We start from the raw sequence: 19815 nt of genomic DNA, 5'->3' as shown, positions 1-19815 counted from the left end.
TGAAGAAAGCTTACCCGAAATACTTGATTTCTTGAGAAATAAATCGCAAGACAAATAATCAAATATAGTTATCAAATAAACATTCTTACTAAGAATCAATTAAGATCCTCCCAAAAAATTTCTCAAATTCAAATTAAAACTTATCTAGCATGAACCCTAAAAATCACAATCACTAACATATTCAAACAACGTATTCATTCAAGTATGAGTCTAAACAATTTCATCATACTAACTCACATATTCAATCAATGCATTCATTCAAGTATGCTTGTATGAAAATTGTGCTCGAGCATTCTTTCAAATGTAAAGTGTGCTCGGACAATAATCTTGTGCTAATTATACTCGAATAACTTTCATATAGTACAAAGTGTGCTCGAAACCAAATTCTAGCAGACAGTGTACTCGTAAAGTTGAGTTTTGAAAATTACCAAGTATATTAAAGGAACACAAGTGTACCCGAAATATAAAGTGTGCTCGGTAAACGAAGTTTGCCCGAAAACACTTGTAATTTCAAAGAAATCATATACAAACATATCAAAGAGCATGCTCGACATGAAATTAAACACATAAACATTTAAGTGTGCTATAGTCTAAAATTTCATAGAGCTTGCTCGAAAATCCTAAGTTAGCATAATGCTAGCTAGGATAACCACATTCAAACATCAGGTATGCCTTGCACGAGGTAACTTATCATATCAAACCATACCCGAAAATGACAAACTTAAACAGTAACATTTAAGCGTGCCCGGAAAGATTAACAAGTCTTTCCTAACAGCATATTCACTCAAAGCTTACTCGGTACACTCACTCAAGTGCACAAAGTTTGCTTGACAACACAATCAGCATATAACATGCATAGCTTTCTTGAAGCTAACATATAACATGCATAGCTTACTCGAAACAAGAATTTCTTGTTGACAGTTAGCTATTTCAACACATAATCATCTCAAGACTTCAAGCTTGCTCGGAAAGTGAGTGCAATAGTGCAAACATTTCAAAGCATGCCCGAAAATCATAATGTTAGTCAAAAATGACTAAGCTTACTCGGAAAGGTTGAAAGTTGTCAAACCTTACCCGAAACAACATATTCACACATAATCAACTGTTCTGTACTCGGAAAGGTTATAATTCAATAACCTTACCCGAAAATACATATTCAAACAGTTTGTGCTCGAGAAGGTTGGAAATCATCCAACCTTACTCGAACTTACATATTCAGACATAATCAACTGTTTTGTACTCGGAAAGGTTATAATTCAATAACCTTACCCGAAAATACATATTCAAACAGTTTGTGCTCGAGAGGATTAGAAATCATCAAACCTTACTCGAACTTACATATTCAGCCTATTTTAGGCAAAATGCAACACTTTTTGACTTAAACCACTTTTCAAAGACATTTCTAAGTTATGTATCATTTCAGAACATAGTTTAAGAGCAAATGGTGCATTAAGAGATCAAATTTCAGTTATACTTCACTTCAAAACAATTTCTTTTATAAACTGAAAAGATCTCAAGAATGGGATCATATTGACTAAGTAGCTATCTCATTACTTCACTCTCAGCATTATTATGACAACTTAGATAGGTTAACAGCAGGTATAAACTTAGCATGATTTTCATCTCTTTGGTGATATGATTAAGGTTCAATTTGAGCATAATGCAATAATGGTCAACACTGTGCTATGATGCCTCATATCTCTTCTCAAAGCTTATTTGGCTTTCCCCAGATCACCCCAATTTGACTCCAACCTCCTGTATTTGGTCAAAAATAGTTTCTTATGATAGAACTTATTGTATTTTTGAACTTTTGATATTCAAACATATAGAGGTTGAACGTTGGACTTACAGTTAGCAACATGCATTTCATTTAAGATGAGACAGATTTTGTCAACATCTTTGTAGTTCTTGTTGTAACCCTCTTGTTTGATAAAATATTTAAAAAAATTTATCAACTTTTGGTTGATTTATTCATTCTTCCCCCTTTTTTTTTGATATTTTCTTAAATTTTCTTAAAGCATGTTCTTTGTCATATAAAAAATGTTTCATTTTGGTTGACCAAATAACAACAGGCTTGTGTATGACTGGGTAATCACTTTTCTGCCATATCATTCGGAGAGATCTATCTTGAGACATGCAAAACAACTATGCATCTCCACATAAAGATTAGCATATTCATTATGTTTATATCACCTTAGATTTTACATCATCATGGGAAAGTAACCATACATGTTAATGACTATACTAAGGCCTTTTTAGCCTATTAATTCCATATGATCAGCTAAGTAGTCAATGTACTATCATTTCCCAAATATACAGTTTAATATTCAATCACCCCAATACCTCTTCATTGTCAGGTTAATGGCTATCCTGTATTGACCAAAAGTGATCAACAGGACCAAACATACATGTGAATATATGTCCTGTCAAAGTCAGAGTTATTGACATAGTTTTAAGTGAAGGAATAAGAAACAAGTCATAATTGCCCCAAATGCATTCAGTTTTCAGGTCAATGGCTATCCTTTGAATCTATAGAGATTTAAGGACCAAACATACACAAGTGCATGTCCTTTCAACTGGGCAAATGACATAATTTTCAGCAAAAACAACTGTTTGAGATCTTTCCCTTTAAAAATCCTTCTTTTAAGCTTCTTAAAAGCTTGAACTGAATAATCTTATCATATCTCTACACCATTAATCAACTTGCTCATGTTTTGACCAAAATCTAGTATTTATGCAAAATTCATTAAAAATTTCATTGAATCACATAATTTTGACATAAAACACATTTTGACACAAACAGTTGCATCTCATACTCAAATCTTAATCATTCTATCATCATTAAGAAGAACAGACTGTAATCTCATTCAATGTCTATTCTACCTTAACAACTTCAGAAGATCAGATTAGGATCATATTCAAGTAATCATAAACATGTGATTACTCATGACATTATATAAGCAATTAATCTCACCTAAACAGATCTAATTACTTATTATAACATCAGATCAGTTAACAAGATAGTCAAGTATTATCATCAAAGTCAACCAAATTGCACAAGTAGTCACTCAAGTACCTATCAGTTAACATCAAAGCAGTGACATAATCAAAACATATTAAACAACATATTCAGCAACATATTCAGTAACATATTCAGCATGTGTGACCTCTTTTAAAATATTCAAGTAGCTCATAGAGGTACACAACTAAGCACACATCCTTAATCAGATTTCATCAGAGTTGATCATCCCCAGGGCTTTCAACAAAAAGTTGAACCTAGTTCTATCAAGTGGTTTGGTGAATAGGTCAGCAGATTATCACTTGTATCAACTCTTTGCATTTCAATCAAACCCTTTTCACTACAATCTCTGATGAAGTGATGTCTGATTTCAATATGCTTAGTCTTAGAATGTTGCACAGGATTCTTAACAGTAAAATATGTAGCAGTATTATCAATCAGAATAGGGGTGTTTAGAAAGTTCAAACCATAGTCCAGCATCTGATTCTGAATCCAGAGAACTTGTGCACAGCAGGCAGATGCAGCAACATATTCAGCTTTTGCAGTGGAGATTGACACATTGGTCTGTTTCTTGCATTGCCATGACACTAGCCTTTCACCTAAAAACTGGCATCCCCCTGATGTTGACTTTCTACTCATATTGCATCCATCATAATCACTGTCTGTGTATGCAATCAGATCAAATGATTGGTTCTTAGGATACCAAATCCCTAAGTCTGGTCTTCCCTTCAAATATCTGAATATTCTTTTCATAGCATTCATGTGGGAGACTTTTGGATTTGATTGGAACCTAGCACATACACACACAGCAAACATGATATCTGGTCTTGTTGCAGTCAGATACATCAGTGATCCAATCTTGGCTCTGTATTCATGTTCATCAACTGGCTCCCCCTTTTCATCAGCTATCATCTTTTCTTTGGTGTCCATTGGAGTTGATGCAGCCTTGTAATCATGACAGTTGAACTTATTTAGAATGTCCTGCACATACTTAGCTTGGTGAATGAAGATTCCTTCATCCTTTTGTTGAACTTGTAGTCCCAGAAAGAAATTCATTTCACCCATGTAACTCATGCTGTACTTGGACTTCATCACCTCTTCAAACTCCAAACACATATTTTCATTTGTAGATCCAAAGATGATATCATCAACATAGACTTGTACAAGCAGCAAATCTGACCCTTGTCTTTTGTAGAAGAGTGTCTTGTCTATGGCTCCCCTTGTGAAGCCATTTTCAAGTAAATGAGTTGATAACTCATCATACCATGCTCTAGGAGCCTGATGTAAACCATAAAGGGCTTTGTTTAGCTTATACACCCTGTTTGGATACATGGGATCCTCAAAGCCTGGTGGTTGAGTCACATACACTTCTTCATCAATCTTTCCATTAAGGAATGCAGATTTGACATCAAGCTGGAATACTTTAATGTTCTTTGAGGCAGCATATGCAAGAAAAATCCTTATGGCTTCCAGTCTTGCAACTGGTGCAAACACTTCCTCAAAGTCTATCCCTTCCTTTTGAAGACATCCCAGTGCTACAAGTCTTGCTTTGTTCTTAATCACCAAACCCCTTTCATCCCTTTTATTTCTGAACACCCATTTGGTTCCTATTGCATATCTGTCATGTGGCTTGTCTACAAGATCCCATACATGTAAATCTCTGAACTGGGCCAATTCCTCTTGCATTGCCTCTACCCAACTATTGTCTTTTAAAGCTTGAGCAATATTCTTTGGTTCTAATTGGGATAGAAAGCAAGAGTACAGATAGATGTTAGCTATCTCAGAATGACTCCTTGTTACTCTTTCATGCAGGTCACCAATGATATTTCTAGCAGGATGATTCTTTTCAACAGTAGGAGTTTGTATTATCATATTTGTAGACAAATTTATGTCAAGATTTGTTTCATTGATTTCAGGTTCTTCAATGATCAAATCAGCTTCTGCATCATGAAACTCTGGTGCTTCATCATTGGTTTGTCTTGAAGTGGATGCACCATTGTTCCCAGATTCAAACTTTGAAGCAAGTCTTGGAATCTTGCTGTTGTTGCAGCTTCTTCATCATTTGTTTTGTTGCATGTGTCACTTCCATTATGAACATGATCATTTTGTACATCAGTACTATCTTGACTTGTCATTTCCTGATCTTGTTCAATGTCATTGTTTGTGGAGCTATTCACAAAAGTGTACTCTTTTTCTGTTCTAGCAACTTTCTTCCACAATTCTTCCAAGTCCAGTTCTTTCTTCTTATTTTCTTCAAGTACACTGGTCTTGTAGAATGTTTCATCAAAGTATTCAGAATAAATCTTGAATGACTTTATCAATTTTTCATGATCAAACAGCCATGCTGCACCACTGACTGTGTTGAATTGATTCTCATTAAAAATAATGTCAGATGACTCTATTACACTCATGTGAAAGATCACATAAACTCTGTAAGCCTTTGAGTGAGTAGAATATCCAACAAAGAAACAGTCTAGTGACTTAGTTTGAAACTTGTTCAAATAGTCTCTAGTGTTTAGTAAGAAACATTTGCAGCCAAAGGGCTTGAAGAACTTGATGTAAGGCTTTCTATTGTTGAAAATCTCATATGGAGTTTTATCATGCCTTTTGTTCACAAGCACTCTGTTCTGAACATAACAAGCAGTGTTGATTGCTTCAGCCCAGAATGTGACAGGTAAGTTAGCATCAGCCAACATGGTTCTTGCAGCTTCTATTAGTGTTCTGTTTCTCCTTTCTGCAACACCATTTTGTTCAGGAGTTCTTGGAGCTGAAAATTGTTGAAGTATTCCTTTCATAGCACAAAATTCTTCTATAACTCCATTCTTGAACTCAGTACCGTTGTCACTTCTCAGCATCTTCACTTTCTTATTCAGCTTGTTTTCAATCATTGTGACACAGCCTTTAATCAACTCAGCAGTCTCATCTTTGGTACTTAGGAAATAAACCCAAGTATATCTTGAGTAGTCATCAATGATCACCAAACAGTATCTTTTCTTTCCAATACTTGGTACACTCACAGGACCAAAAAGATCCATGTGAAGTAACTCAAGTGGTTGATCAATTGAGTTGATGAGCTTAGTCTTATGAGTAGACTTGTGATGTTTTCCCTTCTGACATGAGTCACAATGATCATCTGACTTAAATTCTCTTGTAGGTAAACCAATCACATGCTCACCCTTGACCAGTCTATTCATATTCTTTAAGTTCACATGACACAACTTCCTATGCCGCAATTTAGACTCATTTTCAGTGACTTTGGACACAAAACATGCACCACCTCTTGAAATAGCATCTTTCATATTCAACTCATACAAGTTGCCATTTCTTGGTACCATCATCATAATCATCTCAGGTAGGATCACAAACTCAGGTTTTAAGATGAAACAATGAGAATCATCAAAACTGACTTTGTAACCCTTATCACACATTTGAGATATACTCAACAAATTGTATTGTAGTCCCTCAACATGAAAGACATTGTCAAAAGACACCTTCCCATTTGTCAATATCCCTTTACCCACAATCTTTCCTCCATTTTCATCACTCCCAAAGGCAACTGGACCCTCATACTTCTCTACATAATTCACAAGTGACCTCTTGTCACAAGTCATGTGCCTAGAACAACCACAATCCATATACCATATATCATTCAATGGAGTGGCATGTTCCTGCACAAAGAGAAATTTGATTAGTTTAGTGATGAGATGCAAGCTTCTTCAACTTGCAACTTATCAGTGTCAATTTTAGTGGCAGCTTGGGAAGTGAGTGTAGTAGGTTCAGGATCTTCATGAGTGATCTCTAAGTTGTCTGAATGGTCAGTTTCATACCCACACTCTCTTGGTGTCTTGACAAGTGAAGCTGAATTGTCAAGCTCAACTGAGGCAGTTCTCTTTTCTTGTAAGACATAGTCCTTAGATTCTGAGAAGTCTCTTACATCAGTTACAGCTTCAACTTTAGCTCCAGTTCTGGGTTTCCATGTGAAACCTTGTGGTTCATATCCATGTTTCAACAAGAACTTTTCATCACCAGTGAGTACAGCTTGTTTCTTTCTTTGATATACAGCTTTTCTTTTTGAATTCTCACTGCCTGATGATTCTTGTGACTCATCAGACTTGACTGAATGAGTATTCTTGGTGAATTTCAATGACTGGTTTTCCCTTTTCACCTGCTTTTGCTTCTGAGGTGATTTACTTCTTTTCACATTTTCAGTCATATGCATCTTCTTCTTTGTCTCACCATTCACTTCAACTCTTATCTCTTTTCTATTCACTTTTCCCTTTCCCAAATACATTGCATACTTCTCTTTGTACAAAACAAAGTCTTGACCAAACTTTGTTCCATTTGGGACATGGAATGGCTGAAACTTGAGTCTCTCATTACATGAATCAGTATGGTGTCCATATTCATCACACTTTCTACACCACACCTTTCTTTTGAACATCTCATGTTCTTGTGGTTTCCTGAATCGTTCACTTGGTTTGGGCTCTCTTACACCAATTGTCTTTTTGTTTTTCAGATTGTCATAATCAATTGAGAATGGTACAAACTCAGCCATTCTGATGTCATTTCTTTCCACATTCCCTTTAACAAAGACAACCTTTTTCAAGTTTAGTGGTTGATCATCTTCATTCTCTCTATATCTTGACTTCCTTCTTTCATATTCCTCAACAGTCTCTACCTCTCCCACATCAAAGTCTTCAACACTTGAAAAGATAGGATAAATAGGAGTAAAATATTCTATATTCATTTCTTTCTTATTTACCTTCTTTTTCTTTTCTAACTTCTCCAAAAACTTTTTGCTTGGAGGTCTGACAGCATTGTAACTCACATTCTTCTTTTCACCAATGTCAAACGAAACATGTTCTCTCTTAATTTGCTCATTCATTCTTTTCATTTTATGTGTAACTGGAGGATACTTTGGAAGTTGATCAACAGATTCAGGCTTTTTATATTTTCTTCCTTTTTCAGCAGCTTGAATTTCTTTTTCAGTGATTTGATCACTCAAATCACTTAGATCATCTTGATCTAATTCATCTGAATCAAAGTCATCTTCAGAGACTTGAACTCCAATTGACTTTTCCTCTTTCATTTCTTTCTTCATAACAAATTCACCATCTTTACTCACCTCAACATTTTTGTACAAATCTGCAACATCTTCTTTGTCTTGAAACACATCTTTGAATTGTTGTAGATAAGCACTTCTCTTTTCTTTGTCAACTTTAGGCATAAAGTTGTTGTTGAATGGTGGTGGAACAGCCTTGTACTTTTAATCTTCTTTTACTTTATTCAGAATTCCACAAGTGTTTCCAGTTGAAACTAAGTTCTTTTGGAATTCATTTTCAGTTTGCAGCTTTGTATTCAGCACCTTTTCATCAATCACCATCTTCTTCAACCCACTGATTTCTGTTGTGAATCTTGTCTGAGCTCTATAGCTATTCATACAATCCTCTTCCAAACTTTTCATTCTTTCTTCACTAACAATCTCACTTGCCTCATAAGCATTGATAATGCTTTGCTTCTTAAAACACTCACTTTCCAACTTACCAATCTTTTCTTTTAATTCATTGACAAGTTTAGGTAAATCAGCATTAGGATCAGAATGTACCTTAGATGAAGATGCAGAGTCTATGGCCATGAATGCCACATTAGCTCTTCTGATATCATCTGCTATATCTTCCTCAAGGTTACTCCAGTCAAAGCTTCCCTCATGCTGAGTAGTTACTGCCACATTGCCTTGATTTCTTGGTTGATTTTGGTTTGCTGGAATGTTTTGAGTTGCAGGGATTTGAACAGCTTGATTCTAATTGTTGTTCATTTGATATACTTGATTCTGATTCATTCCCTGCTGGTTGTTCATCTGAGGCTGATAGTGGTTATTAAAATTGGGATTGAAGTTGTTGTTTGGATGGAAGTTGTTGTTGTTGGGATTGAATCCTTGGTTATTGTTGAAGTTCTGCTGGTTGTTGTTTCTATGCACATTCTGCTGGTATTGTTGTTGGTTTCTAGGCTGTTGGAACTGACTGACTTGAAAGTTCCTTGGCAAATTGCACTCTCTTGCAAAGTGTCCAGGCTGTTGACAGTTGTAGCAGATAGCCTTGGACTTATCAAATCCTATTCTCTCATTTGGACCAGAAACTAGTGATCTACCAGTTCTGTTGTACAGTCTCTTGCTTCTTAATGCCAACATTGCAGCTTGCCATTTGAGATCCATGTCTTCAAGGTCATCAGCATCTATTTGTTCCAAATCATCCTGCACTACACTTGTGTGAATCATGTTTTTGGCCACAAATGCATTGTAGGACTCAGTGAACATAGACATTAGGGCTTGTGCCTCACTCCCTTGAACATGCCCTGCACCAGCACTTTGAGAATTTCCATTTCCTACAGGAACTGAATCATCATCAATCAATTGAACATTAAATCTCTGTTGACCACTTTGATTGCTTGAACCACCTCCAATGAAAGACCTAGCAGTCTCATTGTTGTGATCACTTGGTTCTTCAATGATGGGAATTTGTTGTTGATTCTTTGTTGTAAGATTCCCCATTGGAGCAATTAAACCATTTGACATATTGAAACTTGGTTTATCTTCCTTGATCATTTCATTCTCAATCATTTCAAGTTCAGCAGCTTGAAGAAAACATACTACATCATCCAATTTCAATTCATTGAAATTTTGCTTTTGAATGATGAATTTGCAAGCAGTATACCATTCTTTTGGCATTGAGTTGAGCAACTTTGTATTTAAATCAAAGTCAGTCATTACATAGTCAGTTGTTCTCAACTCATTCACAATACTCAGAAAACGTTCTAGTATTGACTTCAACCTTTCACCATCTCTATACTTGAATCTTTCTAACTGTTGCTTCAGTCTTTGCTTCTTAATGTTCTTCAATTCAGTGTTCCCTTCATACATCTCAAGGATTGCATCATACATTGCCTTAGCAGTTTGATGATGTGCAACCTTTGTGAGGATTTCCCAAGAGAGACCAAGTTTGAGCATAGCCAATGCTCTGTCATCAACTTTTCTCATTCTCTCTCTGACAGCAGCAATAGCGTTTGCATTAGCACCTTCTTCAACTGCAGCTTGTGGTCCATTCTTGATAGAATTCCACATATCCACATCATTATAACAAACAGCAGCCTCAAAAAGCACTTTCCACTTAGTAAAGTTCTCCTGACCATACAATCTAGGTATCTTATTAGTAGACACCTCTTGTTCCTCATATCCAGACATTTTCTTAAAACAAAAGTTAAGCTTTTATCGAAAATAGAGTAAAATAATCAGATCTGAGAATAAATTCTTAGATCTGAGGTGTCTGAGATGAATAGAACAAGATTCAACAATAAAAATCAAAGATTTAAGTGAAATAAGGAAAAGAAAACACCTAAAACTTGTAGATCTGGAAGAAAAATGAAGAACAGAGCCTCTGACGTCACAAATCAATCGAACAGTGCTCTACTTACGTCATTCTTCTTCAAAACTTAATCAGCAACAATCTTTCTAAAAATAGCAGCAACAGGCTTTGATACCACTTGTCAGGTCCCAAAATATGATGGTCGTTTCGAATCGGATCTTAATCAATCATGTCATAACTCACACAAAATTAATCGTGTTGACAAGAGAGTTAATGACGGTTTACTATATTTAGAAAGATGACCGTTTGTTAAAGGCGGAATCAATAACAAACATATGGTTGCAATGAATATTCAATATACGAAGACACACGAAGGATTCACTCAAAAGATTTCCATTTATATAACGTTAATCATACAAAAGGATAATCGATTAGGGTTTAGGAGGAATCCTAGGACAGCCGTCACACACAAAATATTCTCTTAATTAATGTGTCGGTCTTATCCACTCTGTCTCTCGTATTATCTCCGTTTTTTTTGGCGGCGTGCCCTAATTATTCTATTTATAGGCCTGCCAACCTAAGACAGGCTGTCATTCCTTCTAGAAACCCTATCCGATAGTACATACTCAATTTACATATTCAAAAATATACTAAGTGTAAAACAAGTCTTTCGGGTAAGCTTTTCATTAAACTTCAGTCTCCGAGTACGCAGTGTACTCGGCCTTCCTTCAGACTTGGTAAACATCGAAATGTACTCGGAATCAGTTTCCGGGTAGACTTTACTTAGAAAATATTTTACCAAGTAAAATATTCACCGAGTAGACTTCAATCTTCTTGCACTTATCAAACTTTGCTCGACAAATCCTCACGAGCAACCTTGTTCTTCTATGATCCTGTTCGGCTCTTTGTTAGTTGAATAACTTATTGATAAGGCGTACTCGGGAGTACAAACCTTACTCGAGCAGAACCTTACTCGATATAACTTAGAGATATTCTAACAACTCATCAAGTATACTCGGACCATAAATATTAAATAATACCTTGCCCGGTCTTCCAATTACTTGGCTTCTTGGACTTGGTTGACCATACCTTACTCGGAAGAGTAAAATACTTGGTCTTGAAGAACAACCCTGCTTGACAAAGTGAACCTTACTCGGATATGCCAAATAGATGAACCTTACTCGGAAATCTCCAAAAAGCATACCTTGCTCGGATATCCACTTAAGAAGATTATTTGAAGTAAACCGTGCCTGGAAGGCAAAATCTCGTACTCGGCAAAGTAAAAGCTTACTCGAAAGTCCAAGGTGTACCCGGGTTCAATACTTAGCAGTTTCTGAGGAGGTTGAGAAGATTCCAATCTTCAATATTCTTCAATTAGGTCAAATCTCCTCATTTGGGTCAAACTCTTGACCCAACAAGCCAATTTTTGTGCTGTTGGATGGTATACTGTTTTGTGCCGGTTTATCTTAAACACTGTTGGTTTTTGGAATCCACTTCCCCTTATATACACTGAAGTAAGATATAAAAAAAAATCTTTTTACATATTTTCGATACGATTAAGAACCTCTTTTGCAAATTCCTTAATAACTCGTCAGTTTTGTTTTGTCATCAAAAAGTGACGGAGCCGACAGGTTTGGGTCAAACTTTTCCCAGGACAACGGGATTTGACCATGTGGCTCTTTATGATTGGATGTTAAAACCCGTCGGCACAAATACAAATGTGTCGGAGCTATGGTTTTTGCTAGGGACGAAATGGGAATCTTTGAAAACCGAGGGACATTATGAGAAATTAACCATTTGTGTTGTAAACCCCCCACCCCCCACCCCACCCACACAAAACCCATACTATGTTCCCAACTCGACTTATTTACGGCCCTTTTTTTTATTTTACTGTTTTTCTCTCTTAATATAAGTTTTTTTTTCTCGTTGGATGAAAACACCATTATGTTCCAATGATGATGTAATATTTTCTCGTATTAAGTTAATTGATATTTAATATTATATTTCATTGCATACGATTTGTGGATAAACTTTTCAAATGGATTATTATCTATTTTTCTATATAAAAAAAAGGTAATAATTAAGATGAAATTCTAAGACCAAATTTGCCCAATATGCATGATGTGCAAATGACATGCTTTGATACATTATGCATCCGGGCTTGCCGCACTTTCACAAAAAAGTTGCATAAGCTTAACTACAAAAGAGTGTTTTGTGTCTTGAGAGGCATTCTACAATTTAAGTTTCTTGTCTCCTTCATGAGTTGTGTTTTTTGTTTTATTTTTAACAACAGTAGATTTTTTTTGAACGACCACATATTATAAATAAGACCCAAAGTTTAGCCCACTAACAAGCTAAACAGAGGAACCGAAACATCACAATAGAATAAGAAGAAACACAAAATTACAGCATATGTTGGTGGTTCGATCTAGCACCAAGCCAAAACTTGGGTCCTCCTTTATTCTCTCCACGATTAAAACCCAGAGAAAACACTTATGATTAAAAATCATATCGCTTCTACATCTCCAAACACCCAAATATAACAAATTAGAATATTAAAAAAAGGCGATGCAACGACAAATTTGGCCAGTATCATTTTGATTCGTATGACACTACGAATTATGACTTTAATCCTGAGTTCGAACCTGACAAGGGCGCGGGTTTACGTATTCCATCCGGTGCCACGATTAAAAAATGTATTTTTTTGGTAAGGTACGACGGTCGAGGAGTCGACCTTGGACATAACCTCAAACATGTTAGGTTTACACATGAGATCCTCTCCCGTTAAAAAAAAATAGTAAACACCAAGAACAATATTAACACTCGTATAACTTATGACAATTATTTTTTTTTAAAACGACATTCAGTTGGTTGGTAAAACTCGCTTGTTACGTTTGCGAGTCGACACAAATTCGGTTTGCATTAGTTACATTCATGATGGTACTGGAAATAAATCAAAAAATACATTCGTTAACGCACATATACCTCTTATTAATATATTATAAACAAATTTTTTAAAAAAATAACATGCCTTCTTCGTGTTCGTTCGGTCTGTCTAATTCAAACACAAAAAAATTTATACAATATTACACATTAACCCTCCATCGTTTCATAATATACTAATTAACCCCCTCATCTTTTTAATAAGCAATCGTAGTTGAGCAGACGACTCATTTGAACTGACAACTTCCTCTTGCCAATGCACTTACACCATGTATCCGTTGAGTTAACAAATACAACCGCTCAACTACGATTGCTTATTACAAATGTTGTGCGGCTAGGCGTCATATTACAAGTTTAGATAAGTAATCCTAGATTGTCTAAAAAATAAATGAACAGTTTATTTATAAAGCGAGACATATGAGATATAGGAATGAACATAAGCCTAGAATTTCTGGCATATTATGCTCGATAACATTTTCGGTCGAAAATATTTTACCATTTAGACAACTATAAACGCATACCATATTTGTTTTTGCAAGAATCAAAGAGGTTGGTCAAACAGGCCAAAATTGGGTTGTAAAGTCACACAAGGTTGAGTGGTTGGTACACTTGATCACATGTATCAAGTCACACAAAGTGGGGTGGTTGGTACACCCCGTCACATGCAACATGTGAGGTGGTTGGTACACCCGGTCACATGCAGCAAATCACGCAAGGTAGAGTGGTTGGTACACTTAGTCACAAGAACCACACTTTGTTAACATTTTTTTTATATTTTTACACTCGTCGAAAATAACCATTTTTAATAGAAAATGAGATTTAGATAATCTATTGGCTATTTACAATTTAATTACAATTTTCTTTTTTAGATTGATGCATGTTACAACACATTGGATAATCAATTCTAAAATGTAAATAAAACAATAGAAAAACATAACCAAGTCAAAAATCACTTGTCTTAGAAAGTGAATAAACCACATCATAACAATTATAATATTTTGTTTCTAAATATCCAAAACTGCTCATTCTAGTTCTTATTATTAAACAATAAAACAAACATTAAAAAAATAATAAAAATAAAAATAGAAATCCTTTGTTTTGTTTAGCTCCATCTTCTTCTATCTTCTTCCTCATCAACAGGAGTATACCAATAAGGTCTTCTCTTTGAATTACTTAATCTATAATTCAAATAAACTTCTTCATTAGATATCAACCTAGTGGCAACAAGTGCAAGACCTTTCATAACCGGACCCGTCAGTTGACCATCGTTTGACTCGCCCCGTGACTTAAACCAAAAACTCCCAAATCTTTTCATTTTCACTTCCTCTACACCCCCGAATACGACATTTGGTATATAAGCTCTCATACCCTTTTCACTCAAAGGAAAATCATAAGGGCAAACCATAACATTAGGTTCCATACCCTTAGCAGGGTGGTTTGCAAAATGACCTAACGCTAACGGATTTCTTCTCTCCAAAACCTCACCGTTGAACCCTAAACGTGACCCTTCTAATGGTTTACTTAACATCTTCCACACCCGATCAGACCCCGTCTCAGAAGGGGGTTCACTCGGGTTGGACCGATAAACACTAGACAAAGGTTCCCTGGTTTCACCACCCGTACCCCAAGGTTGACCGTTAATTACGGTCCCATCGTAACGAGTTATAAGATAAGGGTTTTGTGCATCGACTCTCGGGTATCCAGGGATATAACGGTAATATGCAGGAGAGTATATGACACCTGGGTAGAGTGCTATCACCAAGCCGACATCCGCTTCACCATCTACGAATAAACCTCGACCCGCTTGTTCATGGGGAATTTGAGACTGTTTGAGCTCAAGGGTGTAGCCCATTAGATCTTTTAACCTTTGACTTGACTCTGCAAAAGTCAACGGTTTTGTCTCGGGGATATCTGTGCTGAAAATATCATCATTAATAAAATTGTAACAGAACAGCTTATTATAGTTATAATATTTAAAGCTGAAAGCTTAAGTAAAAAATTACCAAGTTTCGTGCTCGGTGGGGCGTTTTGACCAACTGCAAGACTAAGGCCGCTCCAGCGAGTGGGGTGTTTTTGAGATGTTTCATCATGGGATTTTGTTTCAGGAAGAAGAATATTATCCATAAATGTGCAAAAGTTTGTAATTTGAGAATGAATGTTTTCTTGAACCTGTTTTTCTTGATCTGCCAAGTCAGATTTACTTGCCATGTTTATGATCTCCTCTATATCGGTTTCTTCAGCATCTTTCCCCACACGGTTATAGCTGCAAACATCATATTTAAAAATCAATATCTTGCATCACACACATTATAATAAAAGAATCATGTATATTATGTATGACTTTTAAATAACATAACCTCGTATATAGAAAGAGCCGATTTATGTCTGTTTCAAACTGAAGGCGTCTTGGATCTTTTGCAAATGTCGGGCTTTTGGCAAGTGTTGACACAAACTACAAAAAAAGTTGCAGCAGATTAACACTAAATGACATGCTATATGTACAACCAATAAGGCTTATGTACAACCATTCATAATCACTTCATCATTTTGGTCATTTTTACAGATCAACCTCCTACACACCCTAACTTTAACCCACATGTACAAGGGCCCTAAGGCGGTTTTAGATCGCCTCAAGGCACACTTTTTAAACCATGACGCTATTCATGATTCTTATTCTACCTTTAAGCATAAAATAGAAACAAACTCAACACCTTGCCAATATCACAAAGTATGTGCTTGTGTTAAATGAAATGTGAATTTTCTTAATATTCAAGCTAGCAGACAATCATTCTGATCATGGTTAGGGGTGCAAATGAGCCGAGCCACTCACGCGCTACTCTAGATCAGATCGACAAAAGGCTCGAAACGAGTCGAGCTTTATTGGGCACAAGCTGACCCTGAGCCTTGAATAAAGTCCGCTTAGTTATCGAGCCCGAGCTTGAGCCTTGTGTATTTTTACATTTAAGCTCTTTTGGACTTCTATGTATTAATTTCACACTCCACAACCGAGCTCAAGCCAAGCTTAGTCTCATTTAAGGTTTTCTCAAAATATATAAAAATAAAAAAAAACTGTATATAAAATAACTAACAAAACGAGCCAAGCTTGAAAAAACGACCCACGAGTCGAGCTCGAACTCTTGTAAATCAAAATGAGGCAACTTTGGTCTCGTTTGCACCCCTGGTTTCACGGTACATGTTGCAAAATCCTATTTATGTGACCATTTTTTCCTCTACAAGTTCAAATTCATATCATAATCTCTAGTCCAAAGTAACCTAACTGCACATTCACAATCATTTTCACAGCTAAAACAACTTAGTTCAATCCAGATCCAACAAAACACCTAATTCACAAACATCTCAAAAGTCAAACCTAATTGCAAATCAGTTAACAATTCATACATAAATTAACATCCCAACAGTTAATAACCAAACAATAGCAAATTAACTGTGAATTTGACAATTGAGCTCAGAAACCCTATTCTAACGGAAATTGACAAATACAATAAGAACTGCACACGAGCTCGAGCCGAGCTTACCCTCGTTTAAAGTTCTCTCAAAATATACAAAAATACTAAAAATGTACGTAAATTAATTATTAATAAATAATAAACGAGCTGAGCCCGAGCTTGAAAAAACGACTCATGAGCCCAGCTCGAGCTCTCGCCAATTCAAAATGAACCTCGTCAAGCTCGGGATAGGCTCATGTGCACCCCTGAAACAGCTTAACTAAATTCAGTCCAGATCCAACAAAACACACAATTCACAAAAATCACAAACCTAATAACAAATCAGTCAACAATTCAAACATATAAATAACATTACAACAGCTTATAAGTATACAATCGGCAAAATATACTTTGGATGTTAATTATATGGTATTAATTTCACACTACACAACCGATCACGATCCGAGCTTTGCCTCGTTTAAGGTACTGCACACAAGCTCGAGCTGAGCTTATTCTCGTTTACAGGTTTACTCAAAATATATAAAAATAAAAAACTGTATATAAATTAATTAATGAATAATAAACGAGCCGAGCCAAGCTCAAGCTTTAGAAAAAGATCTTGAAACGAGCCGAGCTCAAGCTCGAGCTCTCGTATAACAAAATGATATGATCCAACAAAAACCTACTTCACAACAAAACTCAAACCTAATTGCAACTTAATTAACATTACAACAGTTTATAAGCAACAAATCAGCAAATTATACTCTGAATTTAACTATTGAGCTCAAAAACCTTAATTTTTCACGGAAATTAACGAATACAGTACGCCGTTACAGATCAAATGTGAAATTAACAAGATTAAAGAACGAATTACCTGTTGAAACTTGTTAAATAGAACCGCCATTGAAACCCTAGGTCTTGTTCAGTTAGCTGTGTAATTGAAATATTTCCAGTACCATCATGGAATGTTAACTAATGCAAACAGAATTTGTGACGACTCGCAAACGTAACAAGCGAGTTTTACCAACCGAATGAATGTCGTTTTAAAAAAAATAATTGCCATAAGTTATACGAGTGTTAATATTGTTCTTGGTGTTTACAACTTTTTTTTAACAGGAGAGGATCTCATGTGTAAACCTAACATGTTTGAGGTTATGTCCAAATGTCGACTCCTCGACCGTCGTACCTTACCAAAAAAAATATTTTTTAATCGTGGCACCGGATGGAATACGTAAACTCTCGCCCCTGTCAGGTTCGAACTCAGGATTAAAGTCATGATTCGTAGTGTCATTACGAATCAAAATGATACTGGCCGAATTTGCCGATGCATCGCCTTTTTTTTTAATATTCTAATTTGTTATATCTGGGTGTTTGGAAATGTAGAAGCGATATGATTTTTAATCATAAATGTTTTCTCTGGATTTTAATCGTGCTCTGGATTTTAATCGTGAAGAGAATAAAGGAGGACCCATGTTTTGGCTTGGTGCCAGATCAAACCACCAACATATGTTGTAATTTTGTGTATCTTCTTATTCTATTGTGATGTTTTGGTTCCTTTGTTTCTTAGACATCATCTTAATTATTACCTTGGGCAAATTTGGTCTTAGACATCATCTTAATTATTAACCTTTTTTTATATAGAAAAATAGATAATAATCCATTTGAAAGTTTACCCACAAATCGTATGCAATTAAATATAATATTAAATATCAATTAACTTAATAGAAGAAAATATTCCATCATCACTCCAATTACTTTCATGGGAACAAAATGGTGTTTTCATAAAAAAAAAAAAAAAAAAAGCTGCTTATTTTGAGAGAGAAAAACAATACAATAAAAAATATGGCCGAAAATAAGTTGAGTTGGGAACAGGGTATGGGTTCCGCGGACTTAAATGGTTAATTTTCCATAATGTCCCTCGGTTTTCAAATATTCCCATTTCGTCCCTAGCAAAAACCATAGCTCCGACACATTTGTAATCGTGCCGACGGGTTTTAACATCCAATCATAAAGAGCCACATGGTCAAATCCTGTTGCCCTGGGCAAAGTTTGACCCAAACCTGTCGGCTCCGTCACTTTTTGATGACAAATCAAAACTGACGAGTTATTAAGGAATTTGCAAAAGAGGTTTTTAATCGTATCAAAAATATGTAAAAAGATTGTTTTTTATATACGTTACTTCATTGTATTTAAGGGGAAATGGATTCCAAAAACCAACAGTGTTTAAGATAAAGCAACAGTCACTTTGGGAATGGAGTTATATGGTTTTAGGGTGTAAAAGGGTTCTTATAGTTTCTAAATATGGAACATTAAAGTAAAAAATGATCTTTATTTTAAAGAAGAAAATATAAATATATTATAACTTTTCATGAAGTGTGGAGATGTATAACTATTCAACTATTATTAGCTAAGTGCTAAAAAGCAGTATTTATATCCAAATACAGACTGAAGAATACCATCCAACAGCACAAAAACAAATTACAGTATACCATCCAACAGCAAAAAAACAAATTACGGTATTTATATCAAAAAAAAAGAAACAAAACTTCAGTATTTAAACCTCAATGAAAATCCCCCGAATTCACAATATGGAGACATCCCCATTAACAATTAAACCAACAACCCGGTTTTTTCCACGTATTCTTCCGACTAGCTCACGAAGATTCTAAACAAGTATGAGTTAGTACCTTACGCGTGTAGCCTTACTGTTAGTTCGGGTAGCCTTCCTTCTTGGCTTGTACCCACAGCTGCGGGAACAGGTAGGGTACTGTACCAAGGGAGGCTTTCCTGCGGGAACAGCTGGCTTACTGCGTGTAAGGTCTTCATCTCTGAGCATGGTGGGTCCTGCGGAACCAGCTGGTCTTTGCGCAGGCGTACCTCTTCAAGGTGTGTCGTGCGGGTCCAACTGGGCATTGCGGGGACCTACCTCTTCAAGTCCCCCCAGTCCATTGTTCTTCTCATGAATTGTTAATAAGTGAGGTGAACTTTTGGACTTTAAGCAAGGGGTTTTAAAGAGGGGTTTTTGTTTTTTAAGGTTTTCCGTGGGGAT

At 35.8% G+C, this 19815-nt stretch overlaps 1 protein-coding gene across 1 annotated transcript; it reads right to left on the bottom strand.

Annotated features, from left to right (window-relative positions):
- Positions 1-14337: 14337 nt before the first annotated feature.
- LOC143530138 (uncharacterized) lies at positions 14338-17698 on the bottom strand. The gene is made up of 4 exons (XM_077025758.1): positions 17641-17698; positions 15678-15772; positions 15324-15583; positions 14338-15231 (listed from the first exon to the last, which is right to left on the bottom strand). Exons 1-4 carry the CDS (start codon positions 17668-17670, stop codon positions 14423-14425), a joined length of 1194 nt encoding a protein of 397 aa, XP_076881873.1. The 5' UTR covers positions 17671-17698; the 3' UTR covers positions 14338-14422.
- Between the last annotated feature and the right edge of the window lie 2117 nt (positions 17699-19815).

Source organism: Bidens hawaiensis, unplaced genomic scaffold (genome assembly GCF_021521415.1).
Source record: "Bidens hawaiensis isolate Kalapana, Puna unplaced genomic scaffold, B.hawaiensis_p1.1 tig00008858_1, whole genome shotgun sequence".
Classification (NCBI taxonomy): Eukaryota; Viridiplantae; Streptophyta; class Magnoliopsida; order Asterales; family Asteraceae; genus Bidens; species Bidens hawaiensis.
Note: the sequence above shows the minus strand (reverse complement) of the source record. Positions and strands in the feature narration are given on the sequence as shown.